The following is a 26521-nucleotide window of genomic DNA, read 5'->3' as shown; positions in this document are numbered from 1 at the left end:
CCTCAGGTTTCTTGCTTATAAACCAAGGAACTAGACCAGGAAAGTTTTCACATCTCTGCCAGATGGTTATTTCAGTCTTAGCTATGCTTCTTGTATGGGGATCGTCTATAAGGGCTCTGCATTGGTTGGGTGTGGTACTTTGAGGTTAAAAAAAAACCCCAAACCATTATTTTTCCCTGGTCAAATCATAGCTTTGAAAACATACTTGCAGTTTGTACTTGCACTTGCCAAGCAAAGTATCAAAATAACCTTCAAACTAATCATACCCAAGATGATCAAATCCCCATTCAGAGTGACAGTGCCTCCAACATGTCATCTAAACATTCAGAAAACAGATGCTCGAGGCTGAAGTGGTGACTGTGCCCTCATGATTCAGCTCTGAGTCGCTGCGTGCTCTGATTTAGAGGGAAGATGTGTTTCTGAGGTTCCCACCAAGGTTCCGAAGGTAAGAGCCCAGTGGAGAGGACCAGCTATGGAGAATGCGCTCCCTGCTGGGGGTGTAGCGGTAGCCCCGGGCCCCGTCCACAGCCCTCACACTAGCCCCGCCTTCGCTTCCAGGGCCATGCTGGCCTTTCTTCTGGCTGCAGAAGCCCAAGAGGAAGAGGTGATCAGAAGCAGACTGGGACTTGATCCCAAGAAGGCGGCTGGGTTCAAAGCAACGACAACATAATGAAGCACAAGAACCCAGGCCCCACCAGGGACAACCTAGATCAACCCTACTGCCCAGCTGGAAATGGAAAGAGTGTGTGTACACATCCAAGGAGTAACAGAGAGACAACAAAGTCAGTGTTAATCACAGGGAAATACGGCACAGGATCCTAAGCGCGTCAGCCACCAAACACCTTGTGTTTAACCTCCCCTCATCCCCATCGGGCCCCAGACAGGTGCAATGAGGTTCAGCTGCTACAGTGGAACAATATCTCTTATGGGATTTAAAATTCAGATTTTAAATTTAGACATAAAATGCTGTAAGAAGAAAAATAAATGAGGTTTTTGTCTTAAGGTTTTAACTCCAAAGAGGGAGTCAGCATACTGTGGTAGGACCTGAGTGTGAATACACCCAGAGGAAGAACTGGCACATGCAGGGCTGCTGTTCTGTTGACCCCGTTTACTGGGGGGTTAGGACTGGCATCTGTTCTGATTGGTCAGTCCACGTCATACCCAGTGAAATATTTCAAATGCCACACAGGAATATATGTATTTTAAAACAGATTTAGCAGCAAGAATGGATCTGCTTCATCAAAGGAAAATGACTTCCCTCTGATGGAAAATCACTAAGGTAAAGATGCCACGTGTAGGTCTCACATGACCTAGCATTTTTGGTGCCGAGCTAGAAAAATGAAGGCAGGGATCAAAGCAAGTGCAGTAACTTTATCAAGGGTGACTTGTTCACAGGTGTCATGTAAGCTCACAATGGCATCTTAGTCTATATAGTCAAGACTCTGCATGAAATGTAACTAAGCCTCATGAATGTATCTGTTTTGGGACCCTGAGATTTGACTGTTCAGACAACTGGTGAAGCAGAGGTAATAAGCATTTGGGCAAGAAACCAAAATTAGAAACACAGAAGTTAAATACTAGGCTAGCACTTCACGATAGAGGAGAAGAATTTTAAGAAACATTTGATTTATGGAAGAGAAGATGAATAGCCCAGGAAGAGGTTAATAATGACAACAATTTGGGGACAGTTCTGATAGTCATGGTTATTATGCAGGAGATCAGTCTACTCAATATAATTATCCAGAAAAAGTACCTGTAATTAACCCTAGTGTTTAATGGCCTGGTGTTGGACAATCAGTACAGACTTGCTCAGTATCTGATGGACCCTTGATTGAGATCTATGTGATTGATGGGATATGGATTTCTAATTGCAGGGCAAGAAACCCCATGCAGCATTTTAGCAAATTAGAAAAATTCTGCAGTGAGATGCAGATGACTGTTTCTGGAGGGATCCTCAAGGAGGTCCTGGTCAGTATTTTAGAAGAAATGGTCACTTTGGCTCAAGTACGCCAGGGCCTTCTATGAACTGGCTTTATAAGGCCACAGAAGGAAATTCCTCAGACTGAAGAAGCAACATATTTCCGTTGTGACTGTCACGCATTCAGTTCATACTAGTAGATTTTCTTCATGAGAAAGATAAATCAACAATAATCTCCCCTGTTGCACAGAGATACCCCTATCACCTGGTCAACAGTTTCATTTGCCAGATACGTAGCAGGTGGAGTTTACAAGAGGCTCTGGGATGGCTGGGAGCCAGGGAGCAGCAGGTCAGCCTCTGGCAGGGCTGCACAGCTGCCAGCTATAAGCCAGGACTGCATCTCTTGAAGGATTGTGCTTGAATAGCCCTCTGGTTTTGTGATCCTGTATTTTTTCACTGAACTTACTTATCCCTGGACCAAGGTACCTACATGAAGTAGCTACTGGGCTGTATGTTATGGCTGATTTGTTTGACTTTACTTGAAGGAAGCTAGAAGCTTTGAATTCTGAGATACAAGTTCCTGGAAGAAAATGTTAAAGACTTGTTACCCTGAAACTTAGAGGCTTCATTCATAGAAGATGACTCTGTTTCCAAAAATCACCAAAGCTCCAGATTCAATTTACAGAGTTGAAGTTCAGACATGCAGGTTAATCTCCTTTCCTTAAAGTCCTTAGAGGAAAGGACTTTAAGCTAAGCCACCAGGGGCTTCCCTGGTGACTCAGCTGGTAAAGAATCTGCCTGCAATGCGGGAGACCTGGGTTCGATCCCTGGGTTGGGAAGATTCCCTGGAGAAGGGAACGGCTACCCTGTAGGCTACTCCTGTATTCTGGCCGGGAGAATTTCATGGACTGTATAGTCCATGGGGTCGCAAAGAGTAGGACATGACTGAGTGACTTTCACTTTCTTTAAACTCCTTATGTTATGACAGTGACCTTGTTTCAGAACCTAGTTATCTCTTTGGAAACTTTGAGAATGACACTAAGTATAACAGCATAAAGTGATACTGAATTTGCTGACTTGGAAGGTGCACTTTGAGAATCTGTAGTAGTAACAAAAACTCCGGCATCCTCGAACATGTGTGAAAGTCTCCATGGATACACCCATGGATGGCAGGTCAACAATTCTGCTGTGCATTTTCTTCCTGGAATCTAAAGCTTTTGTTTACTTTTAATGTAGACATCTTTGGTCCAGAAGACATGTTAAAAATTAGAAAAAGCGCTACCTGCTTCATGTTTCCTTTTTTTTTTTTTCTCTTAGAGTTCTAGAAAATCTTGATGATGTCTTATCTTTGGTTTGGGGAGAAAATGCCTAAATTCTGCATCTATGTTTGTGTGCTGTGCACAGAACACAGCATCCACTCTGGAAACCCAAGCCAGAGATCTCTAGTGAAACCCCAAGCCGTGTGTCCATTAGTTTAAGGAGGGGGAAAAAAAGGTGAGGAAAAGAGAGAAGGAACAGAAGCTCAAGCACAGAGTGATGTTAGTGCCAGAGCCAGGAAAGAAGGACGGCCCGCTGGGTGGCCAACGTGTAACTGCCACGTTACCTTCTTCTCCTTGGATGGGGCTATGGCCCCCGGCCTAGTGTCTTTAACGTGGCTGTCAGCCCGGCACTGTTCAGCGTGACTGTTTGAATTTACATCCATAAAGGAACACTTCTGGAATGCCTAAGGAATTAAAATACCGAGGTTAACAGGGATGGAGTGCAGTGAGGCGGTCAGAGGGAACAGCTGGGAATCCAGAGGATTTCCCGGTTGAGACCCCAGCCTGGTCCTGCGTGTGGGACACGCTGGGGCCAGGGAGTCAGCACCCTGAAAACCAGCTCCCCAGTTGACCTCAGGTCAGCAAAGCCTTTATTTTGGGGGCCAAGATGAAATGGACAGAGCCTTTGAAATGAAAGTCCTTTAATTCTGTCTGGGTGAAGCTGATTTGTACTTAGTAGGGCTTCTTTGAAAGAGTTTTGACCCTTAAAAATGCTGACTGTAAATGAATAAGAAGCTATCTTTCCAGTTTCCATTATATTTTTGCCAGTTTTATTGAGATGAAAGGGCACAAGATACTGTACATTTTTAAACCTTAAAATGGAAGTCATCTTTAACAGTTCACTGTTTGCAGCAACAACATACTCCCATGCTCTGGACTGTTCTGCTGTAGAATAAAGTGAATTTTGAGCAGCCTGGGAGCAACCAGAACCCCATAGACTTGTCTCTGAAAACTAATGACTGTAGTTACAGGAGTGCAGGGCCACTCTAGTGAATAGAGTGAGGGCAGCCAGCTTTCAGAGAGAAAGCATCAGCTGTGTATCGGGCAGAAAGGGAGCGGCAGTACATATGACGGCAAGAGCAGGAGAGTTCCAAGCAGCGACGTTCCCTGAAATTACTGGTTCAGTCAGGCTGCATGACATCCAGTTAAAAAATACCGTTACCGGGGCCACACCTAGAGAATTGAGCCAGACTCTCACTGCAGGACTTTTTCTTTAAGTTTTCAAATTTTTGTTTCACGGAACTAGGTTGATTTATAATGCCGTGCCAATCTCTGTTGTACAGCAAAGTGACTCGGTTATATAACACACATTCTTTTTTAAAGATTCCTTTCCATTATGGTTTATCACATGAATTGAATATAGCTCCCTGTGCTATAACCAGGGCCTTGTCTACCCATGCGATGTATCTTTATGTAATAGTTGACACCTACTAATCCCCAACTCCCAGCCCTCCTTCCCCATTCTCCCCCCTCAGCAACCACAAGTCTGTCCTCTGTGAGTCTGTTTGTTTTGAAGATAGGTTCATCGGTGCCCTACTTTAGATTCCACATAAGTGATAGTATTTCTTTCTCTTCCTGACTTAAGATGATAACCTCTAGGTCCATCCATGTTGCTGCAGATGGCATTGTTTCATTCTGCTTTATGGCTGAAGGTATTCTATTGTATGTATGTACCACATCTTCTTTATCCATTTATCTGTTGATGGACATGAAGGAAGTTTCCATGTTTTGGCTATTGTGAATTGTGCTGCTGTGAACATAGGGGTGCATTAATCTTTAAAAAAAATTTTTTTATTGGAGTATAGTTGCTTTATAATGTGTTAGTTTCTGCTGTACCGCAAAGTGAATTAGCTACATGTATACATAGATCCCCTTTTGGATTTCCTTCCCATTTGGGTCAGCACAGAGCACTGAGTTCCCTGTGCTACACAGTAGGTTCTCATTAGTTATCTAGTTTATACATAGTAGTGTACATATGTCAATCCCAGTATTCCAGTTCATCCCAACTACCCTCCTTTACCCCCTGGTGTCCATATGTTTGTTTTCTACATCTATGTCTATTTCTGCTTTGCAAATAGGTTCATCCGTAGCATTTTTCTAGTATAGCATTAGTATATAATATTTTGTTTTTCTCTGACTTCACTCTGAATGACAGTCATTTGGTCCATCCATGACTCTGTAAATGGCACAAATCTGTTCCTTTTTAAGGATAAGTAATTCCACTGTCATATCTTTTTGCCTTTTCATACTTTTCTGGAAGGAGGAGAAGGGGATGACAGAGGATGAGATGGTTGGATGGCATCACCAACTCGGGGACGTAAGTTTGAGCAGGCTTCGGGACTTGGTGATGGACAGGGAAGCCTGGCATGCTGCAGTCCATAGGGTCATGAAGAGTTGGACACGGCTGAGACTGAACTGAATTCCACTGTGTTGGGTTGGCCAAAAAGTTTTTTTCAGGTTTTTTGGTTTAGGGGTTATGGAAGAACCCAAATGAACCTTTTGGCAAACCCAATATAGATAGATGTACCACATCTTCTTTGTCCATTCTTCTGTTGATGGACATTTAGGTTGCTTCCATGTCCTGGCTATTGTAAACAGTGCTGCAGTGAACACTAGGGTGCATGTACCTTTCAAATTATAGTCTTCTCCAGATACATGCCCAGGGGTGGGGTTGCTGGATCATATGGTAGTTCTGTTTTTAGTTTTATTGTTTAAAGAAACTCTATACTGTTCTCCATAGTGGCTGTATCAATTTACATTCCCACCACCACTGTAGGAGGGTCCCTCCAATCCACACCCTTTCCAGCATTTACTGTTTGTAGATACTTTGATGATGACCATTCTGACCAGTGTGAGGTGACACCTCACTGTAGTTTTGATTTGCATTTCTCTAATAATTAATGATGTCGAGCATATTTTTATGTGCCTCTTGACCATCTGTATGTCGTCTTTGGAGAAATGTCTGTTGAGGTCTTCTACCCAGTTTTTTATTGGGTTGTTTACTGTTCTGGTATTGAGCTTCCTGAACTGTTTATTTTGGACATGAATCCCTTGTCATCAAATATTTCTCCCATTCTGAGGGCTGTCTTTTCGTCTTGTTGATGGTCTCCTTGGCTGTGCAGAGCTTTTGAGTTCAATTAGTTCCCATTGTTGTTTTTGTTACTCTAGGACTTGGGTCAAAAAAGATCTTGCTGTGATTTATGTCAAAGGGTGTTCTGCCTGTGTTTTCCTCTTAAAGAGTTTTACAGTATCCAGGCTGACATGTAGGTCTTTAATCCATTAGAGCTTTGTCCAGTATATGCCCAGGAGTGGAATTGCTGACTTCCACTCAGCAATTCTATTTTTAGTGTTTGAAGAACCACCATACTCTTTTCCAAGTGGCTGTACCAACATAGATTCCCACCAGTAGTGTAGGAGAGTTCCCTTTTTTCTTCACCCTCTCCAGCATTTGTTATTTGTAGACTTTTTAATACTGGCCATTCTGAGTATTATGAGATGGTATCTCATTATGGTTTTGCTTTGCATTTCTCTAATAATTAGTGATGTCGATCATCTTTTCATGTGCCTCTTGGCCATCTGTATGTCTTCTTGGAAGAAATGTCTGTAAAGTCTTCTGCCCATTTTTTGATTGTTTTTTTTGTTGTTGTTGCTGTATATTTTGGAGATTAAACCCTTGTTTGTCACATTATTTGGAAATATTTTTTGCCATCCCATAGGTTATCTTTTCATTTTTAAAAAATGGTTTCCTTTGCTTTGCAAAAGCTTTTAAGTTTGATTAGGTCCCATTTTGCTTGCTTTTGTTTTTACTTCTATTCCCTTAGGAGACTGACCTAAGAAAACATTGATTTATTTATGATTTGTATCTGAGAATGTTTTGCCAATGCTCTCTTCTAGGAGTTTCATGGTGTCATAGGACTTTAATTCCTCAAATTATTCTAATGTGCAGGCAGAAGTAAAGACCAGTTATTTAAATGAATAATTTCAAATAATCAAATCATGTTTTCTTAATACTAAGTACTGTCATTTGGAAATAACTGTAGACATGAAGAATAACCTGTGCCCTCCCCACATGAACATTCCAGCACAGGTTTTAAAATACACATAGAGCTGATGCTTGGCACCTTCCCCAGCTATTCTGGCTCCTGGTCCCCTCCTTAGATACCCTGTCCTCTCTGATCCTGGAGAGGCCCCAGGGCTCTGCTTACTAAGGCCATTCGCCATCTCCACTGGGCTGTTAGACCCTGGACTTCAGAGCCAGTGGTTTTTTCCTTCTGATGCCCAGTGACATGCAGTAGGAAAGTTGTCCCAGAGTTAAACTTGGGGCTGCAGCTGCTCCTTGCTTGTCCTGCCCCAGTGGGGCCAGGGGCTGCCTAACTCTCTAGAGCCTGCGGAGGCAAAGGCTCCAGCAGGGCCACTGGCCGACTTTCTAATGCAGCAGGCTAACTGATGAAGTTGGTTACATCAGGGTTAGAGAGCACTCTACTCATCACTGCTGCCCGACCACCAATACTACAACAGGAAGCTAGATACTCTGCCTTTGTATAGCTTTCAAAGAAAGCATCCAAGCCATTTAGATACCAATGGAGGGAAATATCCTCAAGTGTTGGAACACAGAAATTACTTCTCTTGGGGGCAGTGCAGGACTGTTCACAAGCCTAGTGCTTATTCACCTTCAAAATAAGAAATTATCTCATGCTTTGTCTTCATTTGAAACAAACTGGGTCATGATTTATTTATACCATGATTATTTATACTGTATTTGTTATTTAATATTGGCATATAATTGATTTATAATGTACTGTTGCAGTGTGTACAGCAAAGTGCAGTTATACATACACACATATCTTTTTTTAAATTCTTTTCCCATTTATGTTATATTGAGTAGAATTCCCTGTGCTATACAGGAGGTCCTTGCTTATTACTATATATAGTAATGTGTACATGGGAGAAGGCAATGGCACCCCACTCCAGTACTCTTGCCTGGAAAATCCCATGGACGAGGAGCCTGGAAGGCTGCAGTCCATGGGGTCGCTGAGGGTCGGACACGACTGAGCAACTTCACTTTCACTTTCTACTTTCATGCATTGGAGAAGGAAATGGCAACCCACTCCAGCGTTCTTGCCTGGAGAATCCCAGGGACGGGGGAGCCTGGTAGGCTGCAGTCCATGGGGTCGCAGAGAGTCGGACACGACTGAAGTGACTTAGCAGCAGCAGCAGCAATGTGTACATATTAATCCAAAACTCCTAATTAATAACCCCCACAACCTTTCCCCTTTGGTAACCTAAGTTTGTTTGCTTAGTCTGTGAGTCTGTTTCTGTTGTGTAAATAAGCGATTTTTTAGATTCAATACATGTCAAAATCCTAAAAGATGATGCTGTCAAAGTGCTACACTCAATATGTCAGCAAATTTGGAAAACTCAGTAGTGGCCACAGGACTGGAAAAGGTCAGTTTTCATTCTAATCCCAAAGAAAGGCAGTGCCAAAGAATGTTCAAACTACCGCACAACTGCACTCATCTCACACGCTAGCAAAGTAATGTTCAAAATTCTCCAAGCCAGGCTTCAACAGTACGTGAACCAAGAACTTCAGATGTTCAAGATGGATTTAGAAAAGGCAGAGAAACCAGAGATCAAATTGCCAACATCCATTGTATCATCGAAAAAGCAAGAGTTCCAGAAAAACATCTATTTCTGCTTTATTGACTATGCCAAAGCCTTTGACTGTGTGGATCACAACAAACTGTGGAAAATTGTTAAAGAGATGGGAATAGTAGACCACCTGACCTGCCTCCTGAGAAATCTGTATGCAGGTCAGGAAGCAACAGTTAGAACTGGACATGGGAACAACAGATTGGTTCCAGATTGGGAAAGAAGTACATCAAGGCTGTATGTTGTCACACTGCTGGTTTAACTTCTATGCAGAGTACATCATGAGAAATGCTGGGCTGGATGAAGCACAAGCTGGAATCAAGATTGCCGGGAGAAATAGCAGTAACCTCAGATATGCAGATGACACCACCCTTATGGCAGAAAGTGAAGAAGAACTAAAGAGCCTCTTGATGAAAGAGGAGAGTGAGAAAGTTGGCTTAAAACTCAACATTCAGAAAACTAAAATCATGGCATCCAGTCTCATCACTTCACAGCAAATAGATGGGGAAACAATGGAAACAGTGAGAGACTGTTTTTTTGGGCTCCAAAATCACTGCAGATGGAGACTGCAGCCATGAAATTAAAAGATGCTTGCTCCTTGGAAGAAAAGCTATGACCAACCTAGACAGCATACTAACAAGCAGAGATATTACTTTGCCAACAAAGGTCCATCTAGTCAAAGCTGTGGTTTTCCCAGTAGTCATGAATGGATGTGAGAGTTGGACTATAAAGAAAGCTGAGTGCCAAAGAATTGATGCTTTTGAACTGTGGTGTTGAAGACTCTTGAGAGTCCCTTGGACTGCAAGGAGATCCAAACAGTCCATCCTAAAGGAAATCAGTCCTGAATATTCATGGGAAAGACTGATGCTGAAGCTGAAACTCCAATACTTTGGCCACCTAATGCAAAGAGCTGACTCATTTGAAAAGACCCTGATGCTGGGAAAGATTGAAGGCCAGAGGAGAAGGGGACGACAGAGGGTGGTGAGATAGTTGTATGGTATCACTGACTCAATGAAATGAGTTTAAGTAAGCTCCAGGAGTTGGTGATGGATAGGGAAGCCTGGCGTGCTGCAGTCTATGGGGTCACAAAGAGTCAGACAAGACTGAGCAACTGAACTGAACTGCTATTTGTGATACCATATATTTGTCTTTCTCTGACTTCTTATGAGGATCTCTAGGCCCATCTGTGTGGCTGCAAATGGCATTAATTCTTTTTGATGACTGAGTAGTATTGTTGTGTATATATATATACACACCACCTATTCTTAATTTATTCCTCTGATGAACATTTAGGTTACTGCCATGTCCTGACTATCGTAAGTAGTGCTGCAGTTAACACTGGGGTGCATGTGTCTTTTTTAGTTACGGTTTTCTCTGGATATGCCCAGAAGTGGGACTGTTGAATCATATGTGGTACTATTTTTAGTTTAAGGAACTTTCATACTGTTCTTCATAGTTGCCTGTACCAATTTACATTCCCACCAACAGTATAAGAGGGCTCCCTTTTCTTCACACCCTCTCCAGCATTTATTGGTTTATAGATTTTTTTTTTATTCATTTATTTGGCTGCACCAGTTCTTAGTTGCAGCATGTGGGATCTAGTTCCCTGACCAGGGATCGAACCTGGGCCCCCTGCTTTGGGAGCTGAGAGAGTTAACCACTGGACCAGCAGGGAAGTCCCTGGTTTATAGATTTTTGGTGATGGTCTCTTTGACTAGTGTGAGGCAATACTTCATTGTAATTTTGGTCTGCATTTCTTGGATAATTAGTGATGTTGAGCATCTTTTCATGTGTTTTAGGGGCATTTGTATGTCTTTGGAGAAATGTCTATTTAGGTCTTCTGCCCATTTACTGGTTTTTTTATTTTTTGATGAGCTATTTGTAAATTTTGGAGATCAATCCCTTGTCAGTTGCTTTGTTTGCAAATACTTTCTCCCATTCTGAGGGATGTCTTTTCATCTTGTTTATGGTTTGCTGTGCAAAAGCTTTTGAGTTTAATTAGGTCCCATTTGTTTATTTTTGTTTTCATTACTCTAGGTGGTGGGTCAGAAAACTTCTTGCTGTGATTTATGTCAAAGAATGTTCTTCCTATGTTTTCCTCTAGGAGTTTTAATAGTGTCTGGCTTACATTTAGGTCTTTAATCCATTTTGAGTTTATTTTTGTGTATGGTGTTAGGGAGTATTCTAATTTCCTTCTTTACATGCAGCTGTCCAGTTTTCCCAGCACAAATTATTGAAAAGGCTGTCCTTTCTCCATTGTATGTTCTTGCTTCCTTTGTTATAGACTAGGTGACCACAGATGCATAGTTTATCTTGGGGCTTTCTAGCCTGCCAGTACCATATCCTTTGATCACTGTACCTTGCAGTAGAGCCTGAAGTCCCGGAGCCTGAATCCTCCAGCTCCATTTTTCTCTCTCAAGGTTGCTTTGATTTTTGGGGGATCTTTTGTATTTCCATAGAGATTGTAAAAAGATTTTGTTGAAAAATGCTGTTGTTACTTTGATAGGGATTGCATTCAATTGTAGGTTGCTTTGGATAGTATATTCATTTTCACAATACTGATTCTTCCCATCCAAGAACATGGTATATATCTCTTCATCTGTTTGTGTCATCTTTGATTTCTTTCATCAATGTCTTAGGTGGTTTTGTGAATACAGGTCTTTTACCTCCTTAGAGACTGGTTTATTCCTAGGTATTTAATTCTTTTTGTTGCTATGGTAAATGAGATTGTTTCCTTAATTTCTCTGATTTTTTTGCTGTTAATGCACAGAAATCCCTTTTATTTCTATACACTAATTTTATAATCTGCAACTTTACCAAATTCACTGATTAGCTCTAGTAGTTTTCTGGTGGCATCCTTAGGATTTTCTATTAATAGCATCATGTCATCTGCAAATAGTGACAGTTTTACTTCTTTCCCAATTTGGATTCTTTTTCTTTCTTTTTCTTCTGTGGTTGCCATGGCTAGGACTTCCAAAACTACGGTGAATAATCACGGCAAGAGTGGACATCTTTACCTTGTTTCTGATCTTAGAGAAAATGCTTTCAGTTTTTCACCATTGAGAATGATTTTGGCTGTGGGTTTGTCATACATGGCCTTTATTGCATTGAGGTAGGTTCCCTCTGTGCCCACGTTCTGGGGAGTTTTTGTCATGTATGGGTGTTGAATTTTGTCAAAAGCTTTTTCTACATCTCTTGAGATGACCATATGGTTTTTATTATTTAATTTGTTAATACGGGTGTATCACACTGATTGATTCCCTTTCCTTGATTGTGGTTTCCTTTCCACAGGCTCCAGGGCTGTCCATCTTGCTTCTGGTGTTTGCCTCTTGGGGGAGGAGGCGGATCTAAGGGGCTTGTGCAGGCTTCCTGGTGAGAGCAGCTGCTGCTGTGTCAGGGGTGGGTGTTTAGAGGTGGCTATGGGCTCAGATGGGGCTGTGTTCCTATCGATTGTTTGGCCTGAGGCGTCCTAGCACTGGACCTACAGGCTGTTGGGTGTGGCTGGGTCAAAATGGTGACTGCATGGGGAGCTCACCCTATGAGTACTTTCCAGTATGTCTGCCTCCAGTATCTCTGACCCCATAGTGACCTCATACCTCCCCAGAGACCCTCCGAGACCAGCAGGGAAGTCTGGCCCAGGCTCCTATGAAGTCACTGCTTTTTCCCTGGGTTGAGAGTGCACAAGACCTTGTGTGCATCTCTAGGAGTGGAGTTTGTTTCCCTCCTTTTGGTGGAGTCCTCTGACCCCAACCCTGCCGTCCTTCTAAGCCACGGGCTGTGGGGGCTCCTCCTGAGGCCAGGCCCCCAGGCTGGGGAGCTGGACGTGGGGCTCCACACCCTCACTCCTGTGGGAGAACCTCTGTGATACAATCATCTTCCAGTCGGTGCGTCTCCCACCTGGTAGGTACTGGATTTGATGTTATGGCAGCAGCTGTGTACCTCCTCCTGTCTTGTCTTGGCTTCTTCTTTGTCTTTGGATGAAGAGTGTCTCTTGTTGGTAGGTTCTAGTCCTCTTTGTCGATGGCTGTTGAGCAGTTGGTGTGGTTGTGGTGTTTTTGTGAGAGGAGATGAGCTGCCATCCTTCTGCTCCACTATCTTGTCCTCTTCCCCTTCATGTTTGTTATTCACACCATAATTTGGGAGCACATGCTATAATGAATGGCCTCAGCATCTGCCTGTGCATCTCAGGACGGGCACCAATGCCCAGCAGCAAGTAGCCTTGACCTACCAGTGTCTTGGTCAGAGGGCCCCCAGTGGATAAGGCCTCCATGCACTCAACTGTTTCATGAGTCACTGACTATAATCCATGGTTCCTATGAATGAAATTCTCTGACCGGTCTAAAAACCTGTAAGCAGCACAGGTTTAAACTGTTTAATGGAGGGGATGCCTCAGGCCAGTCCGAGTTTTAATGAGGCTAGACAGGGCTCATGCATGTGACAAATACACCAGCAGCTGGGCTTTCCTTGGAAAACCCAAGCGGCTTAATGCTGGCAGTTGTTACCATGGAGAGCAGGATGGAAGAGCTGAGGTGGACACACAGCGTGGTCTGAAAGTTCTCCTGCTCCAAACGGAGAAGGCAGACCCTCGGGCTGCACAAAGCCACTGGTACCTTGGCAAACATGCTCTGGAGCCCTAAGGAAGTTTGATCTGACCATCGGATGGGCAAAAAGTCCTACATTCATTCATGAATCAAAATGAAATACTCTACAAATAGACTTTGGTCTAGGAATTGTACTTTATGACTGATTAGACAAGTTCTTAGAGTGTACACCTGGGGCAGATTTACACCCAGGATCTTAATGTGGGATCAACTGTGGGTGTAGCCCTATATCCCATCATTATTCCTACAAGTAGACTGGGTCTGTTAACAAAAATCTAAAAATAAAGTAACATTTCTAAAATAGACAAAAGAAAACGGGAATCAAGATTATTCTGCTTTTTGGAATACCTAAAAAGATGACGTTGACACTGACTGGGAATTTGGCGTGGAGGACAGAAGGCCACATGATTCCAGGCCTGTCGTTCTAAGAATTAAAGCAAGAGAAGGGTACCCTGCTCGAAGGGGGCTTGAATCCGTCCTTAAGAAGGACTGGTATTTCTAACCCCTGTCTTAACTCATATTGACCACAGACATAGTCATGTCTTTTGTTACCAAATGACCTGAAATGTTTCAGTGTTCACTTAACCAAGTGCTGGCCACGGGCCTTAGTTTCTGCAAAAAAACCCCTCAGTCAATAATGTGTTAAGCACTTTTAAAATGAAGCAGGGACTATTCACACTGAAAGGAAAGTAAATCCTACCAGCCAGAGCTAGGGAAGCTTGGAATTAATTTTTGGGCATACACTTCCTGAACTGTTTTATGCAATGGTCATGCCTTACACATACTCAGTGTCACCCCAGCCCAGAGATGCAGGTGACACGGCGCAGGTCCCAGAGGGAGTGGCGGGAGCCACGGTCAGTCACCTCTCCACATACCTGAAGTTCCGCCATGATTTTGTCTCCCTCCTCCTCCTCCTCCTCCTCCTTTGCAGAAGCAGTGACAGGGGGTGGCGACGGGGCCCAGGCTGCCGCCGGCTCCTCGGCCGGACACTTCGCGGCTCTAGCCTGTGGACTTGGTCCAGCATCTCCACTGCTTGCCTGTGGAAGATGTGAACCACAGTCACTGGCTTTTCTCCCCCAGGTGCTGGAAGGGGGGCAGATCACAGAAGACATGCATTCCCTCGCTGCCGGGTGCCTCAGCTTCCTAGCTCTTCAAACCAAGCTAAAAGGCTGTTTTGTCCACTCCCGTGTAGTTTGGGTTTTTCCTTGCCCAAGGTGTCATTTTGGCAAAGGAAGTGAAGAAGTGAAACTCCTTAACTTCAATGCCTTTTAGAAAGGTCCTCCTTGGAACCTGTATTTTCATTTAACAGAAAAGACCAAGCTTGCCAGGTTAAGTGGAAGCGAAAGCTCTCTGAACCTCTTGCTGCTGACGCCCACAGCAGGGTCAGCTAATCGCAGTTACCTTTGTAAGATGCGCTTTCTTGTGCTTGCCCCGCAGGCCCCCATTTTCAGTCTTAGTGTGCTTCACTGGGCAAGTAGCTGGTGATTTGAATTTAACATAGTTGCAGCTAAAAGTCAAGTAAGGATAGAACTCCTGGGGCTGAGTCTATTCCAATAATATACTGACTGACATTTTCCCATCTGTGGCTCTTCTTTGGAGATCTAGTTCATTCTCTACTTCTGTTTGCTACCTTTTATGTTCTAAAGGAGAGCAGAGAAGACCTTGTCTAGGGACATCATCTGAACCCAGAGACCAGTTTAGCAGGGCTTCACCCATCAGACCTTAGCAGTGGCACTCTCCTTCCTGCCGGTGTAGACCACGTCCCCCGACCTTGTGGTGGTGAGCCCAGATCCTGGCAGGTAGCTCCGCCGTGGAGGTGGTGGAGGAGGAGGTGGGGACCTACCCCCCAGCTTGTCCAAGTCCAGTTCTGAATTTGGAGAGTCTTCTGGAAAACAGTGTGTCATTGCAAAATCAGCTTTCAAGATAACATCCAGAAAGTCCACTGTATTTCTAGAATGTCAGTGTAACCTGACTCAAACTTCTTTCTTCTCTCCATGGTGTAACAACTAAAAATATAGGCCTTGAAGCCTGACTGGTTTGAAGTCCTAGAAAGGCCCTGAACCATTCAATTAACCTCTCTCTGCCTCAGTTTTCTCATCTGTTTAATGGGTTAACAATATTGTTTCCACTAGGGTGTTGTGAAGATTAAATGGCTTGATGCACATAAAGCATTTAAAATAATGCCTGGCTTATAGCAAATGCTATGCAAGTAGTACTTAGTGTGACTTTTAAACAAATTTCTTACCCCAAAAAACTTTTACTAGGAGAGATGAAAGGTCAGAACCCCTTGCAGGGCCTCCAGAGCTTTCATCCCTGAATTTGAAAAGCAAGGTTCAGAGGAAGGCTTCAGGTGGAGGAAGTGAGAATAGAATCTGGCCCAGGAAGGGCCAGAGGAGAGTGGGAAGCAGATGGGGTCACAGAACAGAGTTGGGGAGAAAGTGGATTTTTTTTTTGGTCATGGTTATGTGGTTAGAAAAGGCCTTTCCGCTAATTAAAGGGAGAAGCAAATGCAGAAATGAGAGAATCAGAAAGTAGTACTGACACCGAAGGTGAGGAGATGCAGCTGTCTGCTGAGCTTTCCTGCCAAAAATGCCCAGAAAAGGGCATTTCTTACTCAAAACTCAAACAGCTTCAATCCTGTCCTGTGTCAATATCCTTCCCTTCCCCCTTTTACCAATACTGTATCCAAGAGCTCGCAAATGCGGTAAAACCAGAAATTTGGAATCGGAGCTTCCAGCTGGCCTTTGTCCCAACTCGGGGGACTCACAGGCCAGGCCTCCCAGGAGTGTTTGTCTCTTCTGAGCAAATGACATAGAGTTGTTTAGAGGAGGTGCTTGAGGACTTTCTACTGAAAGTTTTAATAAAGGCTTGGGCAAGCCATCAGGGTGACAGGCCAGTGATTGCAGTGGTCGGTTTCTGGCTTGTGCAGAGGGTGCTGGGTTACAGGGTCTTGTCCTGAGGCCCACAGCCTGGCTCTGGTCTCCCTCCCATATGCAGTGACGAAGGTTCTGTCTCTGACCAACCTGAGGTGCACTGGGCTGCATGTAAATAATGTCTTTGTCCATAATTTTAAGATCAGAATAAGGCACATGGTTTTTTAACTGGTTGAAGATTTACCAGCTTGAGTTTAACAGCTATTTTATATTATTATGGAGACACTGATGCTTAATTTCCATGGTTTGGTTGGTTAAATATACTATCTAATAATTTTGATTTAAAAAAAAAATGTGAATCCTCCCTGTGATCTAACATGCCTCTGGGAGCTCATAAAATCTGGTGTTTTCTAAGGAGAGCTCTCAATTTAAACACAGGCCTCCTGTTCCCCCAGCTGCTGTGGCAAAGGGTCATAAATTCGTAAGAAAGGCAGAAGCTACATTTTTCCTTAGTGGACACTGTTGTAGAATCCTAATGCAGAACACAGCTTCCCTGCTATGGTTACAGTTCTTCAACAGTAGTTGTCAATAAAAATTAAAATAGTAGCAAGGCTCTAGAGACATCTGAGGCTTTTTCCAATTAAAAATTTTTTTTTTGTTAAAATGGACTTTATTTTCCTCCCAGCTTTGAGATATAATTGAACAAAATTATACATATGTAAAGTGTACAACGTGATGATTTGATAAGCATAAACATTGTGAAATGCTTAACACAATCATTAACACATCCATCACTTCATAGTTCTGTGTGTGGGGTGAGAATGTTTAAGATCTACTCTCTCAGCGAATTTCAAGTATATATTAAATATTATTGTCAACATGCTGTACCTGAGATCAGATCAGATCAGTCGCTCAGTCGTGTCCGACAGAGTTTATTCCTCTTGTAACTGAAAGCTTGTATCCATTGACCAGCACGTCCCCATTCTACTAGCCTCCCTGCCCCCATTAATCCCCACTTGACTCCCTGTTTCTGTGAGTTCACTTTTTTTCTTTAAAGATTCCACCTATAAGTGAGGATACACAGTATTTGTTTTTCTTTGTCTGGCTTCTTTCACTTAGTTAATATGCTCCAGGTTCATCCATGTTGGAGAAGGAAATGGCAATCCACTCCAGTATTCCTGCCTGGAAAATCCCATGGATGGAGGAGCCTGGTGAGCGACAGTTCACAGCGTCGCAAAGAGTTGGACACAACCGAGTGACTTCACTTTTTGTCCATGTTGTCACAAAAGGCAGGATTATCTTATTTCTTATGGTTGAATAATGTTCATATATATATTACACAATTATGCACATATATATTACACATGTGTATACACTATAGACATATGCATAGAATATATGTATAAATATGCAATAAGTATATATTATGTACACATGTATATATTATATAATAGGCATACGCATATTACATCTTCGTCATCCATTCCATTTAGCTATGAACTTTTCCACATCCCTTCACAAATAACGCAGCCATGAACATAAGAGTGTTGATATCTCTTTGAGATGACTGTTTCCTTGGAATATATACTTGGATGTGGGATTGCTGGTTATGTGGTAGTTCTATATTTGATTTTTGGAGAAACCTTCATACTATTTTCTAATGGCTGTACAAATTTACATTCCCATCAACAGTGGACAATGGTACTCTTTTCTCCACATCTTTGCTAACATGTGTTATCTTGATTTTTTTGATAAAAGACATCCTAACAGATGTGAAGTAATATCTCATTGTGATTCTGATTTGAAATTTCCCTGGTTATGTTGAACAACTTTTCAAAGAACTGTTGGCCATCTGTGTGTATTAGGTTTCTCAAAAAACTAAAAACAGAATTACCAGCAGTAGGATATAGTACTATTGGGTATATATCCTCCCAAAACAAACACTAATCTGAAAAGATACGTGTACTCCAATATTTATAGCCACATTATTTACATTTGCCACAATATGGAAGCAACCTAAGTGTCCATCAACAGAGGAATGGATAAAGAAGGTGTGTAGTGAATATATACAAGAGCATTCTACTCGGTCATAAAAAGAATCAAATTTTGCCATTTACAACATGGACTCTTGGAGGGTATTATGCTAAGTGCGTAAGTCAGACAAAGACAGATACTTTATGCTATCACTTGTATGTGGAATCTAAAAAAAGAAAACAAAGTGGTACATATACAACAAAATGATCAGACTCACATATACAGAGAACCAACTAGTGATTACCAGTGAGTACAGAGGGAAGGGAGGAGGGGCAAGATAAGGCTAAGGGACTGAGTTAGAAACTATCCTGTACAAAATAAATTAGCTACAATGATATATTGTACAAAACTGGGAATATAGCCACTATTTTGTAACTAACTATAAATGGAATATAACCCATAAAAATTGTGAATCACTATTGTGCACCTAAAACTTATAAATTAAAAAAAGTTTTTTATTGAGGCATAGTTGAGATACAATATTATATAAGATTTTTAGGAAGTGAGAGCTTGATCCCATTGGGCAGCCTGTGCCTATGTGGGTGGCACCACACTGACCTGGGGCAGCCAGCCCACACAGCTCTGATAGCACCTTACCTGAAAGTTCAAACTTGTCCACTGGAGCATCACCCTTTGGCTGGGGGCCTGAGGCTGGTGGCATCTCCAGGTTTGGAATTGACTTCATAATATTGGCCTGGGCTTCTTCTAGGAGTTTCTCAAACTCCTTCCCATTATAGTGGTCCAGATTTTGCCTTTTCTCTTCCCATTTCCTTTCTGCTTTCTGAAGGACATCAGCAGTGAAGAAAGTTCAAAAGTCAGAAGGGAATGTGAATTGATAAGCTTTGAGATTTGATGCTGGGGTGGGAGAAAATGTAACCCATTTAAAGCACTGGTCAAATGATGCTCTGGCTTCTGTGTCCAGGGACCCATCTGCACATCAGACAAACCTGACCCTTATGCTGTCTGCTGCTGCTGCTGCTAAGTCGCTTCAGTCGTGTCCAACTCTGTGCTACCCCATAGACAGCAGCCCACTAGGTTCCTCTGTCCCTGGGATTCTCCAGGCAAGAATACTGGAGTGGGGTTGCCATTTCCTTCTCCAATACGTGAAAGTGAAGTCACTCAGTCGTGTCCGACCCTCAGCGACCCCATGGACTGCACCCTTCCAGGCTCCTCTGTCCCTGGGATTTTCCAGGCAAGAGTACTGGAGTGGGGTGCCATTGCCTTCTCCATGCTGTCTGCTATATCTCCTTAAATAGGCTGCCACAGAAGCCCAAGTGATGTTCATTCACAGAGCAGTAAGCTCAGAAACCCAACCATTCACTCACTAAGTTATCACTGAGCACTTACCACATACTCTCCCAGCACTCATGAGAGGGATAGATATACACTCAAAGGCGTGTAGCCCATAACTTTCTTTTCTTCTACACTGAGCTTTCATGATAGAGGAGATGTTCAAAGAAACAAACACCAGAACACTCACTAATCCTATGTCTTAGTTCTGCTGCTGTCAAAAGAGTTGCCATATGACCTTCTGGGTCACATTTTCCTATTTACCAAATGAAGGGGGTATTGAGATAATAAGCTCCATTAAGTTCTACAGTTTCTACACAGAAATACATAAAATGCATTTTAAAATATCTGTACATTTTTTGAAAGAACATTTTCCTGTGATTTTGAGATGTTACATTATCATTTTAAGAGGGAAGAGTGGAAATGAGCACCAGGATCAGCGGAACCCCATACTGGCAGAATCAGAAAAGACCCAGGAGATCACGGAATCAATGTATCTTACAGTGAGAACACAGGGGCCCAGTGAGATGAAGGACGTGCCCGAGAGTCACTCTCTAGGACTAACAGCCAGCACTGTCACCACCCCGAGCCGCCTCTGTTTTTTCCTGCCTCGCATTTATCATCACCAGAGCCTGGTCCCTTCTGTTCACTGCCTACCCCAGAGCCTATGGAGGCCTGGCACTCACTGGGGCTCAGTAACATCTTCTGAGTGAATCAAGCTCAAAGGCAGAGCCAGTAGGAAGACTCAGGCCTCCTTGCCGGGGATCAGAGCATTTCAGAGGTGACTTATGAATGTGCTGCTGAAACTTAAAATATACACATAACAATGGTAATTATGCCTCATGGATTCTCAATAGACATTTTTAAAAGAATCATCCTACTGACCTCTTTGCAATATAGAGATGTTTAATGTGGCAGATCCACTAAATCTCAGGAGGAAGATGTGCTTGCAAGCCTCCTCCCCACCCTGACAGGCAGAATCATCATCAATCACATTTCACCCCATCTTGTAATATGCATTTTATAAGCAGCTAACTTGGTTTAGGGGGCACAGCCTCTGAGTCTGGAGCAGAGGGGAGCTGCCTCGTGTTCAGAGGCCCAGTGGCCATGACTCTGGCCTTTATGGTTTTAAGATGTCACCTCTTGAAACAAGTTATCCACTGCTGACTTGCAAGAGAGGCAGGAATGGTTAGGACTGGGGACTGAGGACACAGTCCTGAGTGGAGGAAACTGCTTAGAGAAGGGGAAGGAGAGACCCAGGGGAATGCAGTGTGCTGCACGAACACTGACGCCAGCTCTTGCTGAAAAGAATATTTTAAAAACACAGCAGGTTCTCTCTATACCCTATGACTTTGAGAGCTCTCTCTCTCGTTTCTTCTGAGACTTTGGTAACAACTTCCCGTACAGCATCCTTTATTTGAGACCCACCACCTCAATCAGTTCTGCATACTGTTTCCACATGAATTTTCTGAAGACACCACGTTTTATCACTGGTCCAAGCAGCAGCATTTCTCTGATATCCACGGAATAAAATCTTAGTCGTCTGAGACCGGGGAGTAATCTCTCCCCAGTCAGCTTCCAGCCCCATTTCCCTCCTCTTTCCAGTAAACAGGTGTACTCAAGGCCCCACCTTCTCTATCTGAGAATGCCCTCACCAGCCTTCTCTGCTTACCCAGATTCTACTTCATTTTCAAGGTCACTGGTGAACCCTGCATTCACCAGTGGTGTGCTTGAGCCAGCTCACCTTGGCTCAGGAGGGCTGACTGTCACCTTTCCTCCCGAAGTCACATTCAGCGATGTCACACTGTTGCTTTACTCAAAATCAGTAATGGCTGGTTAAGTCTTTCTACCACAGAAACTGGCAAATGCTACAAATCAGGCTTTTCCACGTTGTCAAACACTGACCAGCACACCACTGTCTCATCTTCCTACAAGTTGGGTACCTGACTGTTCTCTGAAATCTGACGGCCTTTCTCTTAATCTGGCCATTGAAACCTACCTACTTAAAGAGTTTTAAAAATCTATCATATATGTATATAAAACAGAAAGCTATATTTTTATTAAAAATATATAAAAAAATCTATTTTTTGATAAAAATAAAGTTATATACATCTTTGATATATATATATCAATTGTCTCTACAACCAGACTGTCAACTGTTGGTGGGAAAGGACCCCATCCTTGCCCCTTCACGGAATTAGGAGAAATGAAGGAGGACCTACCTCAATAGACACCGCCCTGCTCCTGGCGCTCACACTGTGGATTTCCTCGATGAACAGGCTCTGCACGGAGGAGCTGTCCCCCGGCATGTGCGGGGACGGAAGAGCGGAGGGGGCCTCCTGCGTGGCGGCGGGGGCGCTGGCGGGGTGAGGGCCCGGGCCCCCGGGCGCGTGCTGGGCGGGGTTCAGCAGCGCGGAGGAGAGCTGGGACGGCTGGATGACCACGGGAGAGCTCTGCGCGTGGTGGACGGCCAAGGGCACCACTTCCGCCTTCACGTCGCCGGGGACGCCCGCGCTGGGGAGGGGCTGGCCCGAGCTGTGGGGGGCCTCCTCCTGGGCCTTCAGGACCTCGGCGGCCGTGGCCTTCTCCATAGCGACGTACTGCGCGGCCTGGGTTGCATCCGAGCCTTTCAAGAGCCCGTCGGTGACGTGCCTGGGAGAGACCACACAGCAGCATCAACCAGTGAACCAGGTAACGCGCATTTTCATTGTACGGTATTTATTTGAGTGCTGTGTCATCCACAGACCAGGCAAAATTTTGTTGCAGAAATTAAGACATGCTAAAACCCCAAGTAGCAGCTTAGAGTTGAGGGTTTCCATAGCAACAGAACTGCCTCCTTTTAGCAGCTGCTTTCCTCCTCTTCCCTCAGGAGATGGTCCACTCCTGCTGTGCCCACCGTTGGGTGGTGGTGTCCAGAGTGGACACGTTTCTAACCACACCGCCTGCACCCATTCCAGGCCTAGGCAGCACGCAGATGCTCGGTTCTGACCCGAGCTTCCTTAACCCTCCACTCTCCTGCTTTCACTGCTGCACGTCTTGGGAGGGTGGTTTACATGCCAGTTCCTTTTACTTGCTCTTCCTACAGCTCAGCCATCTGGCCACCCCACCTGGACCTGACTAGCCTTTTTGCAACATCGAAAGTGACTGTGGATCTAACTGCCGGGTTAGTCTTCATCCTCCTCTGCTCTGTGGCGGGGAAGGCGGTCATCTGATGCTCTGTCCAGCTCCACCCACACTATTGTGGAAAAGACACGACCTTCAGGGTCAGACAGGCTTGTGTTCGACTATCAGCTACCATGTTCTAGCTCTGTAATGCTGGGAACTTCACCTCTGTGAGCCTCAGGTACTTTTCTGTGGATTGTAGTAAAGATGATGATGGTCTAATTCCTTCCTCTGGGCTGGTGGCTACGATCAACATAGTCAAATGAAAGACACTGTCAAACGTGATACTCAACCCATAACTTTTAATTAGCCCCTCATTCTCTTACCAAAATGTGTTTTTCTTTTGCTTTGAAAAGAAGATACTGTCTTCTACAGCTCTCCTCTGCTGCTCACTTCTTTAACTGCCTGGTTCCTTCAATCTCAAATCCCCAAGGGTCTGTTTCCTCCTCTCCTCCTTCTGTCAGAGCTACCTCTTCCATTTTCAGTAATCACCTACATGAAGGCAACTTTCAACTCTAAACCTCTTTCCCCCTCCGAGTAAGGCAAAGACTCTTTCTAACTGTCTCTTGAACTTCAGTCTGCATTTCTAAGGGCTTCCTGGGCAGCTCTGCTCTCCTTCCAGCACCTCAAATTCAAGACACACAGAACCCCTCCAGCATCTCCCAACCCGCTAAAGTTGCTCTGAACCATGACTGTCACCTGCTCTGTCTTCTCTGTCGGGCGCCAGGACATGTGCCTGTCCCTGGGGGCGTGTGTATTCCTATCTTCCTTGTGTTTTCCACAGCGCTGAGTACAGCACGTACACAGAAAGATCCCAAGAAATAATAATATAAAGGCTTGTGATGGGTAGCTTAATGGAGGCTATATTTATTCTTTTTTATTTTTAAAGTAACTTAACTGGCTTTATCTGTATCATTTTTTAAAATTGTTTTTCAGGGAAGAGAGGGAAGGTGGGCACTGTTGCCAGCCAGCCTGCTATCTCTGTAAACACTTAATCAAGAAGGTTTGTTTTAGGCTTTGTGGTTGGGTTACCACATTTAGGTAAGAGTTTAATGAAGAATCCTTTTAACATATTTTTATCCTACTGGAAGAAAAAGTTCACTCTGGCAATTTAAAGTAGTGAGCCTATGAGGAAATGTAATTCAAGTACAGTTCTTCCTGTATCCAGGCAGATGTTTTCTCTGCAGGAAGAGGCAAGAGCTGCCTTAATTCAGATTTTTGCTGGCCTCCTGAAATTTATGCAGGAGATTATAGAGCTGTTTGTAGCATTAGCATCTCAAAACAGTCTCTTTCCTTGAGGTCACTATTACTAGAAAAATCTCACTTGCTCCTTACGGTTAATAATTCATCTAAAAGTCAACTGTACTTTTAGCATATTTCTCCTGCAAACCTATCAAAAGATGATAGTGCTTAAAATTCTCCCAAGAATTTAGATGTTACATATGCTTGTGACCAGCTCTCAAATCTGGTTTAAGATCTAAAGGGTAGTATCTCTATAATTTCCTAGTTCTGTTTTCTAAAAAAAAGGAAAATTCAGGACTGATGCTGTTGGGAGGTGGTTTATGTGGTAGCTGTGTCTATTTCCCATGTGGGAAAGGAAGTTTTATAAGGGCAGGGGTTCTGTCTGCTTTATTCTTAAACTCTTGACACCCAACTCCAGGACTGGAACAGCTAAAAACATCCAAATATGACTGACTGCCTGGCCATGAGATCAGAACTAACAAGTCTGGTGTCAAACTCTCAGGTCACCCCCAGCGCCACCCCCACACCTCACCCCAGCCGTCCCAAGCCTGGTCACCTCCGAAGCATGGTCAGGGTGTCGGTCAGGCCGCGCACTCTCTGCAGGAGACTGTCCAGCCTGTGCGGCTCCTCCTTCAGGAACCGCACCGCCTCCACTTCTATGCGCAGGATGGCTCGCATCTTATTTTGTAAGGTTGGAAATTCTCCTGCAGACCAAGAACAGCGAGTGAGCCGCAGAAGCAAAGGCAAGAAGAGCAGACCCCCTCCCAGACCCCAACACTGGACATGGTTAAGTGTGGGGGTTCAGGAGGCAGAGCTGGTTCAGTGTGACCTGGGTGGAGGGCGCAGCCCCTCGAGGTCTCATTTCCCATCTCTGTATGTGGGATGTGTCTGCGGGGCCCCAAGGTGTATTCAGATTACAGCAGCCACTGAAGTATTAATACTAGCTCCCGGCAGAGAGGGGCGCTTCTTCTGTTCAGGGATGCATCCTGAGCACCCAGAACAGTGCACAGTGGGTGCTGGACGAACCCCTGCCCACGTGCACGAACGAATCCTTCACCGTCTGATGGGTTGTCTGGATTCCCCTCCGGTTCCAAGGAGGATGCTCACCTTTCAGGGAGGCGACGGCCTCTCCCACTTGGCGCAACAGGAAAGCCCCATCCTCCACGTCTTTCAGAGTCACCACACGGCTGGCCGAGGTGGACTCCTTCTTTAGATCGTCAACGAAGTCTTCCAGGTCACTAGGGGGAAAGCCGACCACAGATGGAGTGAGTGCGGGGGCCTTCCCTACGGACAGTGCAAGAGCAGAGGACCCCGGGCCTCAGCGCCTGGCCTCCCCTCTACCGCGGGTCCCTCCATGCCCAGGGAGGCGGAAGCAGCAGCTGGGGAGGAGTAGATTGGTTTGGCTTAAGAGACCCTTCTGGGGTGTGAGGTGAGGTTTCTCGGGGAGGCCCAGGTCTGCCACCTGGCTGACAAAGGACCCACTCTTTGTTTTTAGCGGTGCTGATGCTGACTTAGGGAGGGCTGTGTGGACTCTGATGTGACAAAGGACCAAGAAGGGGAGAGACAGCAAGAGGAGGAGCCCAGGTCATTCTTTCTGCAGGGGGTGGGGGGTGTCCTGTGCACTGCAGGGTATTTAGCAGCACCTCTGACCTCGACACATTAGCCTCCAGGAGCAGCAGCTCTAAGCCGACAAAATGGACAATGTGGAGGAAGTGGACAAATTCTTAGAAAGGTACAACCTCCCAAGACTGAACCAGGAGGAACCAGAAAAAAATGAACAGACCAGTCATAAGTACTGAAGTTCAAACTGTGGTTAAAAAACTTTCAAAAGTCTCTAGGTCCATCCACATCTCTACAAATGACCCGATTTTGTTCCTTTATAAGGCTAATATTCTATTGTAGATATACCATATCTTCTCCATCCATTCCTCTGTTGATGACTGTCATAAAGAATGGAGTCAAAAAGAGAGAAATATATAACACATATATATGGAATCTAGAAAAATGGTACAGATGATCTTATCTGCAAAACGGAAATGGATACACAAACATAGAAAAAAAAAAATGTATGGACACCAAAGGCAGCAGGGTGGTGGGATGAATTGGGAGATTGAGATCGGCGTGATACATGTACACTGTGGATACTGTGTATAAATAGGTAAGTAATGAGAGCTACTGTATAGCACAGAGAACTCTGCTCAGTGCTCTGTGGTGACCTGACTGGGAAGGAAATCTAAAATCCCAAAGAGGGAATATATGTATACATATAGCTGATTCATTTTGCTTACAGTAGAAACTAACAACATTATAAAGCAACTATACGCCAATAAAAATTAATTAAAAAGAAAAAACTTCCAACAAACAAAAGTCCAGGACCAGATGGCTTTGTTGGCAAATTCTATTAAACGTTAGAGGAGAGATAGCAACTATCCT

At 44.1% G+C, this 26521-nt stretch overlaps 1 protein-coding gene and 1 long non-coding RNA gene across 26 annotated transcripts in view; one reads left to right on the top strand and one right to left on the bottom strand.

Moving 5' to 3' along the window:
• Window positions 1-26521, bottom strand: part of KIAA1217 (KIAA1217 ortholog) — a 527643-nt gene that overhangs the window by 5220 nt on the left and 495902 nt on the right. For 20 of the 25 annotated variants that reach the window (XM_061436005.1, XM_061436019.1, XM_061436014.1 and 17 more), the window contains 7 exons: window positions 25196-25326; window positions 24645-24792; window positions 21907-22336; window positions 18992-19175; window positions 15209-15372; window positions 14363-14524; window positions 3522-3641 (listed from right to left, as the gene is read on the bottom strand). In XM_061436005.1, coding sequence (XP_061291989.1) covers window positions 3522-3641; window positions 14363-14524; window positions 15209-15372; window positions 18992-19175; window positions 21907-22336; window positions 24645-24792; window positions 25196-25326 — 1339 coding nt within the window. The remainder of the gene's footprint in view (window positions 1-3521; window positions 3642-14362; window positions 14525-15208; window positions 15373-18991; window positions 19176-21906; window positions 22337-24644; window positions 24793-25195; window positions 25327-26521) is intronic. The other 5 variants (XM_061436015.1, XM_061435995.1, XM_061436020.1 and 2 more) reach the window with 3 other exon arrangements.
• LOC133259058 (uncharacterized) lies at window positions 22269-23218 on the top strand. The gene is made up of 2 exons (XR_009740252.1): window positions 22269-22375; window positions 22770-23218. It is a non-coding gene; the product is annotated as an uncharacterized LOC133259058 (long non-coding RNA).

The sequence above is a fragment of the Bos javanicus genome, chromosome 13 (genome assembly GCF_032452875.1).
Source record: "Bos javanicus breed banteng chromosome 13, ARS-OSU_banteng_1.0, whole genome shotgun sequence".
Taxonomy (NCBI): Eukaryota; Metazoa; Chordata; class Mammalia; order Artiodactyla; family Bovidae; genus Bos; species Bos javanicus.
Note: the sequence above shows the minus strand (reverse complement) of the source record. Positions and strands in the feature narration are given on the sequence as shown.